The sequence below is a fragment of the Polistes fuscatus genome, unplaced genomic scaffold, assembly GCF_010416935.1.
Source record: "Polistes fuscatus isolate 324 unplaced genomic scaffold, CU_Pfus_HIC Scaffold11, whole genome shotgun sequence".
Taxonomy (NCBI): Eukaryota; Metazoa; Arthropoda; class Insecta; order Hymenoptera; family Vespidae; genus Polistes; species Polistes fuscatus.
In genome coordinates, this window is record NW_025113009.1 from 126839 (window position 1) to 141952 (window position 15114).

General features: G+C 30.3%; 4 protein-coding genes across 6 annotated transcripts; 3 read left to right on the forward strand and 1 right to left on the reverse strand.

The window, feature by feature from the left end:
• Positions 1–2074: 2074 nt before the first annotated feature.
• LOC122526620 (gamma-aminobutyric acid receptor-associated protein) lies at positions 2075–6583 on the forward strand. 3 transcript variants are annotated; one of them, XM_043650160.1, is made up of 5 exons: positions 2075–2180; positions 2444–2584; positions 2901–3022; positions 3184–4009; positions 4557–4635. In XM_043650160.1, the coding sequence occupies exons 1-4, from the start codon at positions 2172–2174 to the stop codon at positions 3329–3331; spliced, it is 420 nt and encodes a 139-aa protein (XP_043506095.1). In that variant the 5' UTR covers positions 2075–2171; the 3' UTR covers positions 3332–4009; positions 4557–4635. The 3 variants fall into 3 exon arrangements, with proteins under 3 accessions (XP_043506095.1, XP_043506097.1, XP_043506096.1); XM_043650162.1 differs by lacking the exons at positions 2075–2180; positions 2444–2584; positions 2901–3022; positions 3184–4009 and adding exons at positions 4183–4374; positions 5629–5826; positions 5961–6583 and having other exon boundaries at positions 4557–4795; XM_043650161.1 differs by lacking the exons at positions 2075–2180; positions 2444–2584; positions 2901–3022; positions 3184–4009 and adding exons at positions 5629–5826; positions 5961–6583 and having other exon boundaries at positions 4183–4795.
• Positions 6584–6613: 30 nt separating this feature from the next.
• LOC122526615 (putative ammonium transporter 3) lies at positions 6614–9605 on the forward strand. Its single transcript, XM_043650155.1, has 11 exons — positions 6614–7139; positions 7238–7523; positions 7587–7744; positions 7816–7927; positions 8013–8218; positions 8298–8429; positions 8514–8609; positions 8699–8787; positions 8881–8970; positions 9043–9130; positions 9220–9605. The coding sequence occupies exons 1-11, from the start codon at positions 7001–7003 to the stop codon at positions 9378–9380; spliced, it is 1557 nt and encodes a 518-aa protein (XP_043506090.1). The 5' UTR covers positions 6614–7000; the 3' UTR covers positions 9381–9605.
• Positions 9401–12342, reverse strand: LOC122526617 (origin recognition complex subunit 4). The gene is made up of 6 exons (XM_043650156.1): positions 12258–12342; positions 11624–11853; positions 11210–11536; positions 10626–11123; positions 10400–10552; positions 9401–10329 (listed from the first exon to the last, which is right to left on the reverse strand). The coding sequence occupies exons 2-6, from the start codon at positions 11837–11839 to the stop codon at positions 10168–10170; spliced, it is 1356 nt and encodes a 451-aa protein (XP_043506091.1). The 5' UTR covers positions 11840–11853; positions 12258–12342; the 3' UTR covers positions 9401–10167.
• Positions 12277–15058, forward strand: LOC122526618 (E3 ubiquitin-protein ligase RNF113A). The gene is made up of 6 exons (XM_043650157.1): positions 12277–12457; positions 12595–12668; positions 12828–13028; positions 13110–13326; positions 13406–13598; positions 13673–15058. Exons 1-6 carry the CDS (start codon positions 12349–12351, stop codon positions 13848–13850), a joined length of 972 nt encoding a protein of 323 aa, XP_043506092.1. The 5' UTR covers positions 12277–12348; the 3' UTR covers positions 13851–15058.
• Positions 15059–15114: the final 56 nt, after the last annotated feature.

Below are 15114 nucleotides of genomic sequence, written 5' to 3' on the forward strand. Positions count from 1 at the left end.
GCTAGCAACTGCGCTCTCCAAATATTTCAATTTGAATGATAAAAATCAATAAACGACGACATACGATATTTCCTAAGTTGCATAAACATGCTCGGCAAGATTTTTTGATTGCTTTTCCATGGTTATAGATTTTATTTGCGCGTCCTTTCCATTTTCGTGATGATATTGAAAAATCACCCTCGATGCGACTAAAGAAATTTCACTTCGACGAGAAAAAATGAAAAAGAAAAAAGCAACAAAAACGTTGTTGATAAAATAAAAAAGGTGTCGTGTGTATGTAGTTGCAATTATGACGGCGCCATTAAACGATGTTACGACTAAATGTCCTCTCCTCATATTGTATGATTATACACACATACCACATACGTGTATACATGTACAAAAAGCCTATTTATTGTTAAATGGTATTGCCAGGACGATCGTTTGATTCCTACATTTTCAGAATAAAAAAGAACAAAATAAAAGGTTAGTAAGATATATATATATTATATATAATATATATAATATGTATAATATATATAATAATAATAATAATAAAATACTAAGAGAGACATCACGTTATGCTTATGCCAAATTTTCGAAAATTAATGAGCGAAAGCAAACCGATTGAAGAATAAAATCTTTCCAATTTACGTATTCGCAAACGTGTATCGTTAAATGAAATTTTATAGAAATCTTTCTTTCGCTGACACGTGCGATGATCATTCTTCGAAGAAACAAAATTTTTCCTGTCGCGGTAAATGGGAAGATTTAGAAATATCAAAATGAAGATACTTTAAATTAGTATTTTCGAAAATTCTGGCTTCAAAAATTTGCTTATTACACTATTCGCAAGAAAACAACATTATATACGTCCTCGTACACCCACACACACACACACACATTACATTATCCTACTTTTATTATAATCTTATTATAGTTTTAAATACACGATACATACACGCGCGTGTGGCGATAAAAATAAAAAAAAAATAAATAAAAAGAAACCAATAAAATAAACAGATTTGTAAGTATAGTTAGAATAATTACGTAAGACGAACTCCAAAAAACTTAGGCAGGTTAACAGATTATTGTGTATAATTGATAGAATTATCATCGCAATATTTATTGAGTTAAATGCATCATAAATCTGCGTTGATCTAGCCATATTTTGACGTAGATGTTACTGTACCTTAGGCTTAAATAAAGTTATGAGGAAGATTAATGTACAAATGATAAAGTTAACTTTTTCCATTCATCCTCCGTCATGTTTGTGAATATACCAGGGTAAGTTGGAAAGTTTAGAACCTTAGAACCTTAGAAGCTACTTCTTTTAAATAAAAATGAATTTCACCGACAAAAAATTATTTCTATGTTAAGTTTAGAACTTTTCAACCCGCCTATTTATAAAAATTGATAATTTTACCATAGGTAATTGAATATCTATTTATTGCTTAACAAGTTGAACAAAAAATCGTTTATTAAATTGTATTATTTAAAACTATATCATTTTTTTATATAATCCTTTTATTACTAGTGACCCATATAGATGTTGTATACCATGCGACGATATGTATGTATAAAGAAATTTATATTAAACGATACCGCGCCAAAGCATGCTATAACGAAAGGATTAAATGTGGAAATTTCTCAAGGAACTCGCATTATACAGAGATCTACCTTACATATTTATATTTCGTATTTATTATTCTAAAAAAATTGATAACAACATACCTATATATATTGTCTAACATCTCAGTTCAATTCTTCAACTTCCCGCGAAGACGCAAACGTAAGTATGTATACACCTGTCCAAATATACACGCTATATGATAATTCGAGAAAAGAGGTTAAATTTTCCTAGCGCACTTTTAGTTCCTTCTTATCCGCATTTGGCGCTCAAGTTCCATATCTTGAGCGATATGATCGAACAGTAAAAATATATTGTTTTTTATATCGCAAATTTAATACTTGTATTTTCTTTATGTATTATAAAAATCTGATTAATTAATATAAACTTTTTTATTTATATACATGTCGCTTACAAGTAATGCTTATATTCAAATCTTAAGAGTTGGCAACCCTTTTTTTGTTGTGTTGTGTTTTTTTTTTCTAGGAGGAAAAGTTGGCAACCCTGATACAGTGTCGCAACGGTGCAGAAGATTCTTTTCAATTTCTTTTAAGCAGCAAGTATGGCTGTGGTAAGTTTGGTTTTGAACAAAATAATAATTATAAGGATTACATATGCTATTAAATGATAAAACTATAATTACAATGTAAAAGATTTAATTGCATTTTAACGTCGTGTATTAATTAACGTCGATTATTTGGAAAGATGGCGTAAAACAAAATCGATATATTTTTGGCTGTGAAAACATTTTGATGGCTTTATCACGTGTTACTTTAGAATTAGTATATCTTTTTTTATTAATAAATCTTGTTTTATTTAATATTTTTATTTCAGACGGTTACTAAAAAAGCCAAAGGCTCAAACAGCAAAAAGCAAGCCCTTCGGGGTAAGGGCCAGAAAAAGAAAGTGTCAGTCAAATTTACGATCGACTGCACGCATCCTGTAGAGGATAATATTATGGATGTAGCTAATTTTGTAAGTTTTATAATATTTATTGTTATGTCTATATTTTTATAAGTCCATTGTTTTGTCAACAAACATTTAAATTGTATCTAACCTCAATTTCAACTGCAACAGTTATAACCTTTCATACGTTTAGAGAATCATAATTTTGCAAATATTTTTTAATTCTTATACACTGCTAATATCCTACTATCGATATTATTTGTTCTATTTACATATTATTAATCATACATTCATACCTACTATATTTGTTGTTCGGTTTTGCTTAGTTTTTATTTATATGTCTGGTAAAGAAGTAATTAATCGATTACAAATTTTAAACTTTTAGGAAAAATACCTCCAAGAAAGAATAAAAGTAAACGGTAAGACAGGTAACTTTGGAAATAATGTTTCCATTGAGCGTAACAAAATGAAGCTTTCGGTTAACAGCGACATTGATTTTTCTAAACGGTATGTACTATATATAAATGATATATTCTATAGTATGTATATTTAATAATTATTTATGTGAGATTAAGCATCTCCATTTCAAATAAAGTAGGCATTCGTAAGGAATATTTAATATATATATATATATATATCAGTTTATACTAACATATTTATTAACACAGGTATCTTAAATATTTAACGAAGAAATATTTAAAGAAGAACAAATTGCGTGACTGGTTACGCGTAGTGTCTCAAGATAAGGAGACATACGAATTAAGATACTTCCAGATTAATAGTCAAGAAGATGACGATGAGGAGGATGCGGAGTAAAGTTTTTATTACAATCTATTGCAGATTAATCTGTATATATTAATTAAAATAAAATTCATCACATTTTAAACAATGTAAGACGTATATAAATATTAATTAGTTGAAATTCAGAAATACTTTATAAGATATAGTAGGATAAGCAAAATGGGATAGAAGTCGTTCTATTTATTTTAGAATTTTTTAATATTAAAAATTATAGTCAACAACATTGTCCGATTGAAAAAACTAATTCTTGTTCAATAACTAAAGTTAAATGATGATGGTTATGCTTAGTATTTGGATTGATGACTACTTTGAAATACTGTATGTTTTAACAACGAAAAGAAACATCAGGGATGTGATGATCCCACTAGCGATTTAATTGAAACATTTCTTCAGTTCAGTCCTAAAAAATGAAAAATTCCTATAAATTTTCCAACTAAGGCATATTAAAGTTTTAATTCGTTGGAAAGATGAAATAAGACTTAAAATTAATAGTAAAGGCCAGTTTTCAATTGTTTTTTATAATGCAATTGTATATTTGTGATAATAAGTAATAGTAAATTCTAATCATTTTTAATTATTTAACAATATATTTATATTAAAATTGATTATTTTGTTATATACAAAAGTTTATGAAACAACAATTTAATTTGGAGTACATAACCTGTATCGTGAACAAGAACGACTTAATAAAAGGTAGTTATTTACTTAGCACACATCTAAAAAATAAGGATAGATAAAAAACAATCTCTACATATATATATAAAACAATAATCTTGCTAAATTGTATATTTACATAAAAAAAAGTCCTATGTATCTAAAAACAAAACAAAAAACCCCTAAAAAAAATAGCTTCGTTAGAAGTGAAGTTGGTATGAGTGTCTGAGCCTAAGTTTATCCGCTTGTTCATTTACGGGCGATCTTTATATCGTTGATTCGTATTCGGTAATACGTAAAACGTGACTCTGCCAATTAGATACAAATCGTTCGAAAAGGCGATCGTACGGTGATTCATCGTGAGATCGTAGAATTTTCCTATTAAATCGTCGAGTATTATTAAGGTAATCAAAAGTCAGACATTAAGGCGCAGTCCAAGTGACGTACAAGAATTGTTGTGACAGAAGCGTTGTAGAAAGTTGTCTGTGTCGTCGTTGCTGTCGTATTTCTTCCTGTTCTCTTTCCTTATTTTTTTCCTTCTCTAGCCATCTCCTATTCTAAACCTATTCGAAATTTAATAAAACAGATATTTCATCCATCGACGTGCAAAAAGTATTAGAGAGAAAGAAGAGTACAACATACGCGCATCTGTAGCGAAGGAAGAAGGAGGAAGGAAAAGAAAGTCGCTGTGTCAGAGGTTTTACGTCTCGTGCCGTTCGCACGAGAAGAAGAACGATGAAGTTTGAATACAAGGAGGGCCACCCTTTCGAGAAGAGAAAGGCAGAAGGTGAAAAAATAAGACGAAAGTATCCGGACAGGGTTCCTGTAAGTACATTTATTTAGATATTAAGAAGAGGCCAAATATTACGTTTCATTCCCCTAATCTATAGAAAGAAAGAGAGAGACAGACAGAGAGACAAACAAACAGACACCAGTCATAGAGAAAGACGGAGAAAAGAAGAGAACTCGTCAAACATTTTTGATAAGATAAACGAGTCTAAGCGATACATTTTTTCATTTCTTTTCTTTCATTACATTGTTCTTTACTTCTTTTTTCTCTATCCCTCTCTCTCTCTCTCTCTCTCTTGCCCCGTTTGTCTCTTTTTATTTTTTCAAAATTAAACGTTTAAATACTGCGTCCGATATTTAATGTCTTTCTGCGGTTTCTTTTCTTTTATCAAGGTCATTCTATTGCGCCGTGTAAAAACATTTTTTTGTTATACCAACAAAGAATTTCTTTCTTTTTTGAATTCGTCATGAATCGATATCGAGACGGTAAAATGAAGAGTATCGTTTACCGTCCAGACGACCTACGATTATTCAAGTTTATCGATCCTACGGTTACACTTCGAACTTATTGTTCATTTGCGATAGACTAAGATTAAAATATTTGTTTTTCTTTTCGATTTAATTAATTCTAACGATGTTACTTTTTCTTTTTCTTTTTTCATTTTTTTCATTTTTTTCATTGGAAATACTTGGATAAATATTTAATAAAAGAGTTGTTAATTATATTCTTGACATGCTTAGAATGCAATTGTTGAATCATTTTGAATTCAGGCAACTTGCCAATGATAGAAATGAGTTAAGAACAATAAGATAATGATACAACCTTGAATTTTGTTGACTAAGAATTGACACGATAAATGTGATGACAGGTGATCGTTGAAAAGGCACCCAAAGCCAAAATTAGCGATCTGGATAAACAAAAATATCTTGTACCATCTGATCTGACCGTTGGACAATTTTACTTTTTAATCCGCAAGAGGATTCACCTTCGTCCAGAAGATGCCTTGTTCTTCTTTGTTAACAATATCATTCCTCCTACAAGCGCTACCATGGGATCTCTTTATGCGGTAATAAAATAATCATTACAAATTTGGATAATATTAAGGCAGTGTTTTGTTTATGGATTTAATTTATTTCTTATACAAGTAACTACACGCATATGGTAAATAAGTTTAATACAAGTTTTGAAATTCTTTATTAGGAACATCACGAGGAGGACTTCTTCCTGTACATAGCTTACAGCGATGAAAATGTCTATGGACATTAAAAATAATTGGAATCTTGGTTAATGCTGAGAAGTAAAAAAAAAATTTAAAATAAAAAGAAACAGCAAAGAATCTATCATCTACGATGTAGTCTTCATAGACGCTTTTGAAAGTGTAATCAAATTAAAAGCCCTCAGTAATCTGATGATGTTTAAAAAGATGTTAGCGCTGCACTCTTTGATCTTGCTTCCTCTACAAATTTTATGCGATTCTCATATGAAGACAAAAACGCTTTACTTTAATTACGCTTTTTTTTAATTTGTATAATTATCATTGACATTGATTACAAGAAATATTCAATAATCACACCACAATAATATCAGCGCTGATCACACTTTATTGCTCATTTATTTTGTCGAACGATATTAAAGAAATTACTAAATAATCATAGTCGTGGAAATAAAATATTCTATGTATTGTGTGATATTAATTTTTTTTTATAATTACTGATGTTTTTAGTGCAAATTAATAATCATGTATAAACGGAATTTAACTACATAGACATTGTCTAATAATGTATTTTACAAATATTCTTAAATGAAAGAAAAAAAAAATCGTATATTTACACAGTCTATATGATATATCATTTTCTTGTATTTAGGCTAGTATTATTATATTGACGTAATTTGTTGTTATTTCAGTTAATAAAGAAGAAAAAGAAATTGCTACTTGTATGGTAAGGTGGAAAATTTAATGTAACGGCTGGATGTGGGCCAATAAAAAAAGATTAAAAAGGATCAATTTGAAAACTCAATAAGTTTCATGACCATGCTCTTTCAATGCATCTATCTCATTTCCTGCTTCCATTCTAACTTTAACATGCAACCATACTTAGAGACGTCCTATTAATATTTAACCTGTTTGTCCAAACCTTTTGAATTTTTAACTTGTTTTTCCTGAAAGAGTTCTACTTAGTTATTTCTTCGGAAGCCAAAAGAAGTCTCTCCTTCGGTATTGAAAGAATCCTTTGCAGAATATGGAGATAGATAGTTATGAACGCAATATTACTAACACTACTACCATTTATGAATATGTAAGTTCGATATACAATCTTACTCAAGAAGATAGTAATTGGATAGTTACCAGTTCTTTTATTATTTTCACCATGCAAACAGGTAAATCATTATTATATTTTGAAGTTATAGTACACAGCTAATAATAGTAAAATAAAAATATCTTTTTTTATTTACGAAAAACACAAAAATTCATTTAGGCTTTGGTATGTTAGAATCAGGATGCGTTTCTTTAAAAAATGAAGTTAATATAATGATGAAGAATGTGGTAGACATAGTTCTTGGTGGATTAACTTATTGGCTATTTGGATTTGGTATAAGCTTTGGCTTGAATAAACCCACTAATCCTTTTGCTGGAAGCGGAGGTTTTTTAATTGATCCACCCGTAGGTAGCGAACTTATGGGTCCCATATGTGCTGCGTTCTTATTTCAATTAAGCTTTGCTACCACATCTACAACTATTGTTAGTGGGGCAATGGCTGAAAGGTACTTTCGGTATTTAATATAAATGATGATACCAACATAATTATGTGTAATATTTATTTTCAGATGTAATTTTAAAGCTTATTGCCTTTTCTCATTTTTAAATACAATTGTATATTGTATACCAGCAGGATGGGTATGGGGTGATCATGGATTTTTAAAATCCTTGGGTGTAGTTGATATAGCTGGATCAGGGCCAGTACATCTTGTGGGTGGAGTTTCAGGTAAAGTGTATTATGTAATTGAACAAATTTAAGAGATTATTAATAAATGTTTAAGTATTATATAAATACAGCTCTTGCATGTGCTATCATGCTTGGACCAAGATTAGGTAGATATGATTTCGGAATAGAACCTTTACCTCTGGGCTGTCCTGTAAATGCTATAATGGGGCTCTTTGTATTATGGTAATAGCAAGCATTAATCTATCTCTATAAATTTCGACTAACTTTATATAATAAAACGATATAAATGACATATATATTATAATAGGTGGGGATGGTTAGCATTTAACAGTGGCAGTACATATGGTGTAAGTGGTCAACGCTGGCAATATGCTGCAAGAGCAGCTGTTTCTACGATGATGGCTAGTATGGGTGGTGGTTTAGTTGGTCTTGGATTTAGTTTGACTAATCCAAATGGGATTGATATCTTGAGTCAAATAAACGGAATTCTCGGAGCATTGGTTGCTGTTACAGGTTGAAGATGACAATATATCCAATATAAGAGTGTTGAACTTGAAATAAGAAAATCTTAACTTTTGTACCTTCTTAATAGGTGGATGTTTTTTATATTGCGCTTGGGAAGCAATAATAATAGGGATGATAGGTGGATTTATTACTTGTTTTATGATGCCGATTTTAGATAGAATACACATTGACGATCCTGTTGGAGCATCCGCTACGCATGGTATATTTATGTTAATAACAATAATTCTATCAATCGTCCATAGAAAATTATACTATTTTATATTATTAAGAACATTTACATTAGGAGCAAGTGGTGTATGGGGTGTTATAGCTATTGGCTTGTTCGCCGATAATCCGTATCCTCTAGGCACTACCAGCGGCAGAAGTGGTTTATTCAAGGGTTTGTACAGTAGAGATATTTTTATGAAATATGTATAAGTATGTATAAAAAAAGAAGAAAAAGATAAGTGAATAAACATTCTTATTTAGGCGGAGGTTGGTACTTGTTAGGTGTGCAAAGTTTATCTGTATTATGTTTGTCCAGTTGGAGTTTTATTACTTCCATAATATTGTTGTGGGTAAGATATAAAGCTATTTCTTTTTTATGTAGTTTGGATTTAAATAAGTTGTATATATATATATATATATATATATATATATATATGTTTCAGTTAATTGATAAAATCTTACCGATAAGAATGAAAGAAGATGAAGAATTACTCGGTGCAGATCTAGTAGAACATAGAATACGACACATGCAGGTGCATCTTTACAAAGTCAATAATTAATATTTGAAGTTATTAATGTTTTATATTATATGTATAAATTTTTAGATCGGAGTGAGTCGAGCAATGTCTGCTTTTGATTCTTCCAAGTTAGTTGATACTTTAAGTAAAGTGAATCCTGTTGGAATAAATCCAGGTAAATAAAAAGTACAAATATAACTGATTGTATAGATATTTAATATATTACGTATAGAATACTCTTATATGTTATTATATTTATAATAGGTCATAATTCATACATTACAAAAAAACAACGTAAAGGAAATTTGATAAACATTAACAGTTTAGGTATAAAAAAAAAATCTTTGAATTCTCCAATACATGCAGTGACGAATTCTATGGCACCTATAAGAAATATGTCATCACACTTGGCGTGGATCAATTAACAACTAGTTAAAAGTAGATCTTTCTCGTGTGAATATAAATTTATTAAAAATGTATAAACATTTTTGTAAATGTGTATTCATACATACTTCAAGGTAACGTATACAACCAGCACACATTCTTTAATAAATATTCAAATTTGTTCACGCTCTTTCCTATAATCTAATTATGAATAACACGTATTAATAATAAATAGGAAGAACAAAGTTCACATAATATTTAGTCTATATGTGATTTCGCTTGATTATTTTTGTCACATTTCATATGTATTTCGATGAAAATATTTTTCCTGTTTCAAAATTTGTTAGTTTAAATATAATTCGACTATTATATACGGACGTTTATAATGGACGTTTTTATATTGAATTTTGTGACAGGAATTGATTGGAAACTGACGATTCTATATTTCATAAGACTTTAATAGAATTCTTATTGTTAGACAAAAAGACAAACGTACAGTATATTTACAATTGTTAGATATGATAATATTTGATATGTATTATGAAAAAATTGATTTCTATAAAAGAAACGAGTTGAGATATCGTATTAGTTATTTAAAGTCATTATGAAATATAAAACAAGAATATACATTGTTATAATGTTGTTAATACGAATGATACATTGATATATCATACGTACCATCTCTTAATCTCCTTTCTAAAGAAATTATTTTTACACGATGCGAATTTACTAAAGGGAACAATATGTAAAGTACATTAAAATACAATGAAATTACAGATCTGAAAGTCTCTTATCGTATGCAATATTTTGTACAAAGTCATATTTTCATTATAGACTGCTTAATGCCCATTGGGAGACTTCTGTAGGAAGTCCTGGATAATTTTTCACAGCATCCATTACTTGTTGAGATGTCAAAGAAAATTTATACCTTTGATATTCTTTATCGATTCTTGTATTTGCATTACTTATTGGTATTATAAATTCTAAATTCTAAAAAATGTATGCAAGTTTATATTGCGATGTAATCGTTATAATAATTGTCTTTAATAGAATAACTTACCTTAATATGTTCAAAGGCTTTCATGATGACTGGTCTTTGAACAGAATGAATGAAAGAATTTTGATTTGTAAATTTAACATATCGATTATAGACACTTTCAAAAGTTAATGGTTCACCATCATATACTTCTGTTTCGTGTTTCATAGCTATGATCTGTAATGATTGTATTTTAAAATCATATATTGTAATTTATCTAATCTGTAATACTTGTAACATTGCTACTTACTAAACACATTTCTAGTACGGATAAACCTTCAAGCATTAATATTTTATCATCTTGAGAAAACATTTTACTTGCTTCTACAAAGTCGTTTACTTCTAATTTTTGATGCTTTTCTGATAACGTTGAAACAGCGACTGCTAAGAAATTTCTGAAACTTCTCTCGCTAATATCAATCTGATACATTCTTTTCAACAAGTTTACCATTGTAACATTACTAATTAAACTTTTAATATATTCATTCCACATCGAACCAAAGTGTGGATCTATTGTACAGTCATCATATTGTTGCTCTATTTTATTTACATTTTCATCATCAGGTAAACTAAGAAGATGTTGAAAAAGTTCTAAACGATCGTCAAAAGCAGACGTTGGTTGTTCAGCAGAGGAAGTGTCACCGGGAAAAATAAATATTTGCCTATGCGAAAATCTTGATTTTACTCTTTTCTCTAAAAGTTCCATAACATCCAATCTACATGTTATGCCTATTACGCAGATAGGAGCCTAAAACACACACAATTATTTGTAAATATTTAAGAAAAGATTTTTATGCCAAGAACATATGCATACGTTATTTCATTTATACTCACTTGTACAGACTGAGCAACATCAAAAAGATTATACAACAGAGTCTGATTATGATGCTCGCAGAACAAGTCAAACTCATCTAGTATGAAAATAACCGGCTTAGTGTGTTTCTTGTCTCCAGATTTTAAGGATTCTAATAGAAAACTTAAATTTTCTGCAAATGTGCCAAATACTTTATCATTTACTACATTTTCTAATTGCATTTGACGCGTAGCATCTTTCAATGCTATACGATCATCGGTATGTACTAAACCATGCAGATTTACTATTAGAGCATTGTCTTTAAAAAACTTCAAAGTGGACAATTCTACTAATACGCTGTTGATGAGCTAAAAAATTCATAGATATCCATAAAAGAAATCTATAGGATTGGCAATCGCTTGCATAAATATATGAGAAAACATTAAAATACATACTGTAGTTTTTCCACTGCCTCTTGGACCGATCAGTAACGCAGAATTACTTTCACCCATTTCTACGGTTCGTTTCAATAAATCCATTATATGTAAACGTTCTTTCATGTGATGTCGAAATTTTGTTTCAGGACACATTATTTTGCGTTTCAAATATTTTCTTGTTAACAATATCATATTATCTTGGAAATCAATTGCCATGTTCTTCTTATTACTCATGATTTTAAAGGGATCTGCAAATATTAAATAAAGATTTAGGTATATTTAATTATACACTCTTATAACTGTCATTATGAAATATATGTATGTAGGATTTGGTTCGGTGTGAAGGTGTGTAGTGAACCTATACCGAGGTTAATTCTACTATAAAATATTTAATAAAACAGAAAATAAAAATAAACGCTACAAAAATGCCTCACGATCTCACATTTTTTACCGTTTATTCATACCGCTTTATTCTTAAGCTACTCTTACCGTTTCTACATGTATGTACATATATGGAAACATAATATAACCTAATAAAAATACCGCATATATGGAATGAATTGAAAGATACTTAATTAATGTATGATAATAAATCCCTTTAATTAAGAGTAATACTATCATAATTATTTTATAGAATATCGGAAATACATACCCTGAGTTCTCTATGAAATATCAACTAATTAATATATGTAAGTGGCGTCTGATTAGAAAGATGCACGACCACAGTTGTTTACAAAACAAATATGGAAGACGTGCAGCAAGAGGCAGACAAAAAGAATTGTACTTTTTTATTTAAAAAAAGAAAAGTACGAGGTAAAGTGTCAAGAAAGCGTAAAGGAGACGAAGAAGATGGTAAGAAAATATATAAAAGATTAAACGTCACTTTCAAATTGTTTTAAGAATCTTTTAATTTTATTATATAAATTCGATTAACTATCTTATAGGTTATGCGCGTTTTCTTATTTTAATTTCAATATTTTATCTTATAGAAAGTAGCGAAGATGAAACTACGGTTGTCAAAAAAGAGAAAAAGTTCGATGAACGTAATCCGATGAGACAAAGTGTAAGTAAATATTAAAAGGGTTTATGTAGGTTATTAATCTCAATGTAATATCACGACGTATTAACACGTCATGCCTTAAAGACTTTTAAAGATTATTTTTTTATTAAGTTCATATTATAATAAGGATTAGGAAATTAGTATAATCTTAGTAATTTACAGACAAACACAAAGCGATATCATCACAAATCTACTAATGATGACAGTAGCGAGGACGATAGCGTAACTGTTTCTTATAAAAGCAACAGGACACCTATGCCAGCAGGACCAAGCGATCAGGGGGCAACTGCTGTTCTTGAAACAGAAACCGAAAAGGATAAGGATGCTCAAGCTTTGTTCGAGAAAGCTCAGAAGATTAATGAGGTCATTTTTAAATAATTCTTTTTAGTATTCCATTGTAATTGTTAACATATTGTTAATAGATCGGTGTAATATTGTTTTTAGGAGCTTGAAGGAAAAGAAGATGATAAAATTTATAGAGGTCTTAATAATTATGCACAGTATTATAAAAAAAGAGATACTGCGGCAGGAAATGCGTCCAGTGGTATGGTTCGCAAAGGACCAATCCGTGCTCCAGCTAATCTCAGAGCAACGGTCAGATGGGACTATCAACCGGACATATGCAAGGATTATAAAGAGACTGGGTTTTGTGGCTTTGGAGGTTGACAATTCTTGCTATTAATTTAAATGATCAGTTTGGTCTATAGTTATCTATAAAACTATATTATTATTATTCGCAGATAGTTGTAAATTTCTTCACGATCGTTCGGATTATAAACTGGGATGGCAATTAGAAAGAGAAGCAGCTACCGGAGAATATAACAACAGCGGAGACGAAGATGACAAGAAATATGAGATTAATAGCGACGAAGAATCTCTGCCATTTAAATGTTTTATTTGTAGAAACAGTTTCACCGATCCAATTATTACAAAGTACTTATTCTACAATTTATAATTATATATTTCAATTGAATGACGAGATAACTAAATGATTATTTCTTTTACAGATGTAAACATTATTTCTGTGAAAAGTGTGCTTTAGAACACTTTAAGAAGACTACGAGATGTTATATTTGCAATGTACAGACAAATGGTGTTTTTAATCCAGCTAAAGAATTAATTGCACGAACTAAATTAGAAGAAAAGGAAAAACTGCTAGAGGAAGATAGTATGTCTGACGATTAATGGGAATATATATATATACATATATATATATATACATATATATGTATGCTTTTAATAAGGATTTTTATGCATAGTTTTATCATCTATCCTCGTAAACAAAGTTTAATAGTCTAAAGAATGTATAAAAGAAGAATATTTTTTTTCGGCGTAAAGTTTTAAACAATGGATTAGCATTCCACGGTAAGAAACTTCTATCGAAATAAAATTTTGTAAAAAATGTATTACTCGACAGGGGAATAGTTTTTATTTATCGTCGATGCATATTAAAATATGCACAACTAAATTGTTCTTAAATACTAGTGATTAGACTAGAAAACTAGAAGATTTTGATAAAAATTGTTTTCTCCGTCAAGTCGAGAGAACAATTTTCTATCGTAATACAGGGATCGTATTTTGGGAGAAGGGCGATATCGACTTTCGGGTAAGTCGAAATTAAACCTTCAGCGAAGAGCCAAAGACGATGATTCATCCGTCTACTATGAATTCAAGATACCGGTACTTGGCTCTCGACTAAAAACGAGCAACGCGATGAAAACGTCCAGAATTATTTCTTAACGACTTTGAAAGGAGAAAAAAGTAAGGATTTGTAAAGTACGAATTTAAAATAAATATATAGTGCTATTAATTAGAAACAAAAGGTGTTGAAATAATGAACATTACTTTGATAAAGTTTCAATCTTTTTGTAAATCATTGTATAAAGATTGAACAGCGAGTCGTAGAGTGGGGGAAGCAACGAGTGATATTGGTGGGGATAACGGAGGGCGCCAGAGTTCTCTCTCTCTCTCTCTCTCCCTCTCTCCCTCTCTACTTCTCTTCGTCTCTTTGTCTCTTTCTCTCTCTTCCCCCTTGGACGGGTAGGAAGGTGATCTCGTCGGTTTCGTAGGCGTAGCGTCAAATCGATACGCACGGAGTGTTGTTTCCTTCGTAGCGCGAAAATGTCAGCGAGTCGCGAGCTTTTCACGGCTAAACGAAGAATAAGCCGTAGTTAGCGTGTTTGCATCCTCCCGCCAACGGGTTAGCGCATAAAAAAAACTTTCAAGGTTCTTCTCGTAGTCGTTAACAAAGAGAGAGAGAAAAAAGGGCTAACTATCTTTCTCTCTTTCTTCTCTCGAGTATATTCCTACGTCGCTTATCATTCGTAAATCGTCGGCGTTTTATCTACCCTTTAATCAAAATTATTCCTCAAAGAGACGGTGTATAACTGAAAGAAGAAGAAGAAGAAGAAGAAGAAGAAGGACAGTGTTGAGACAAGTGTTTTACAAA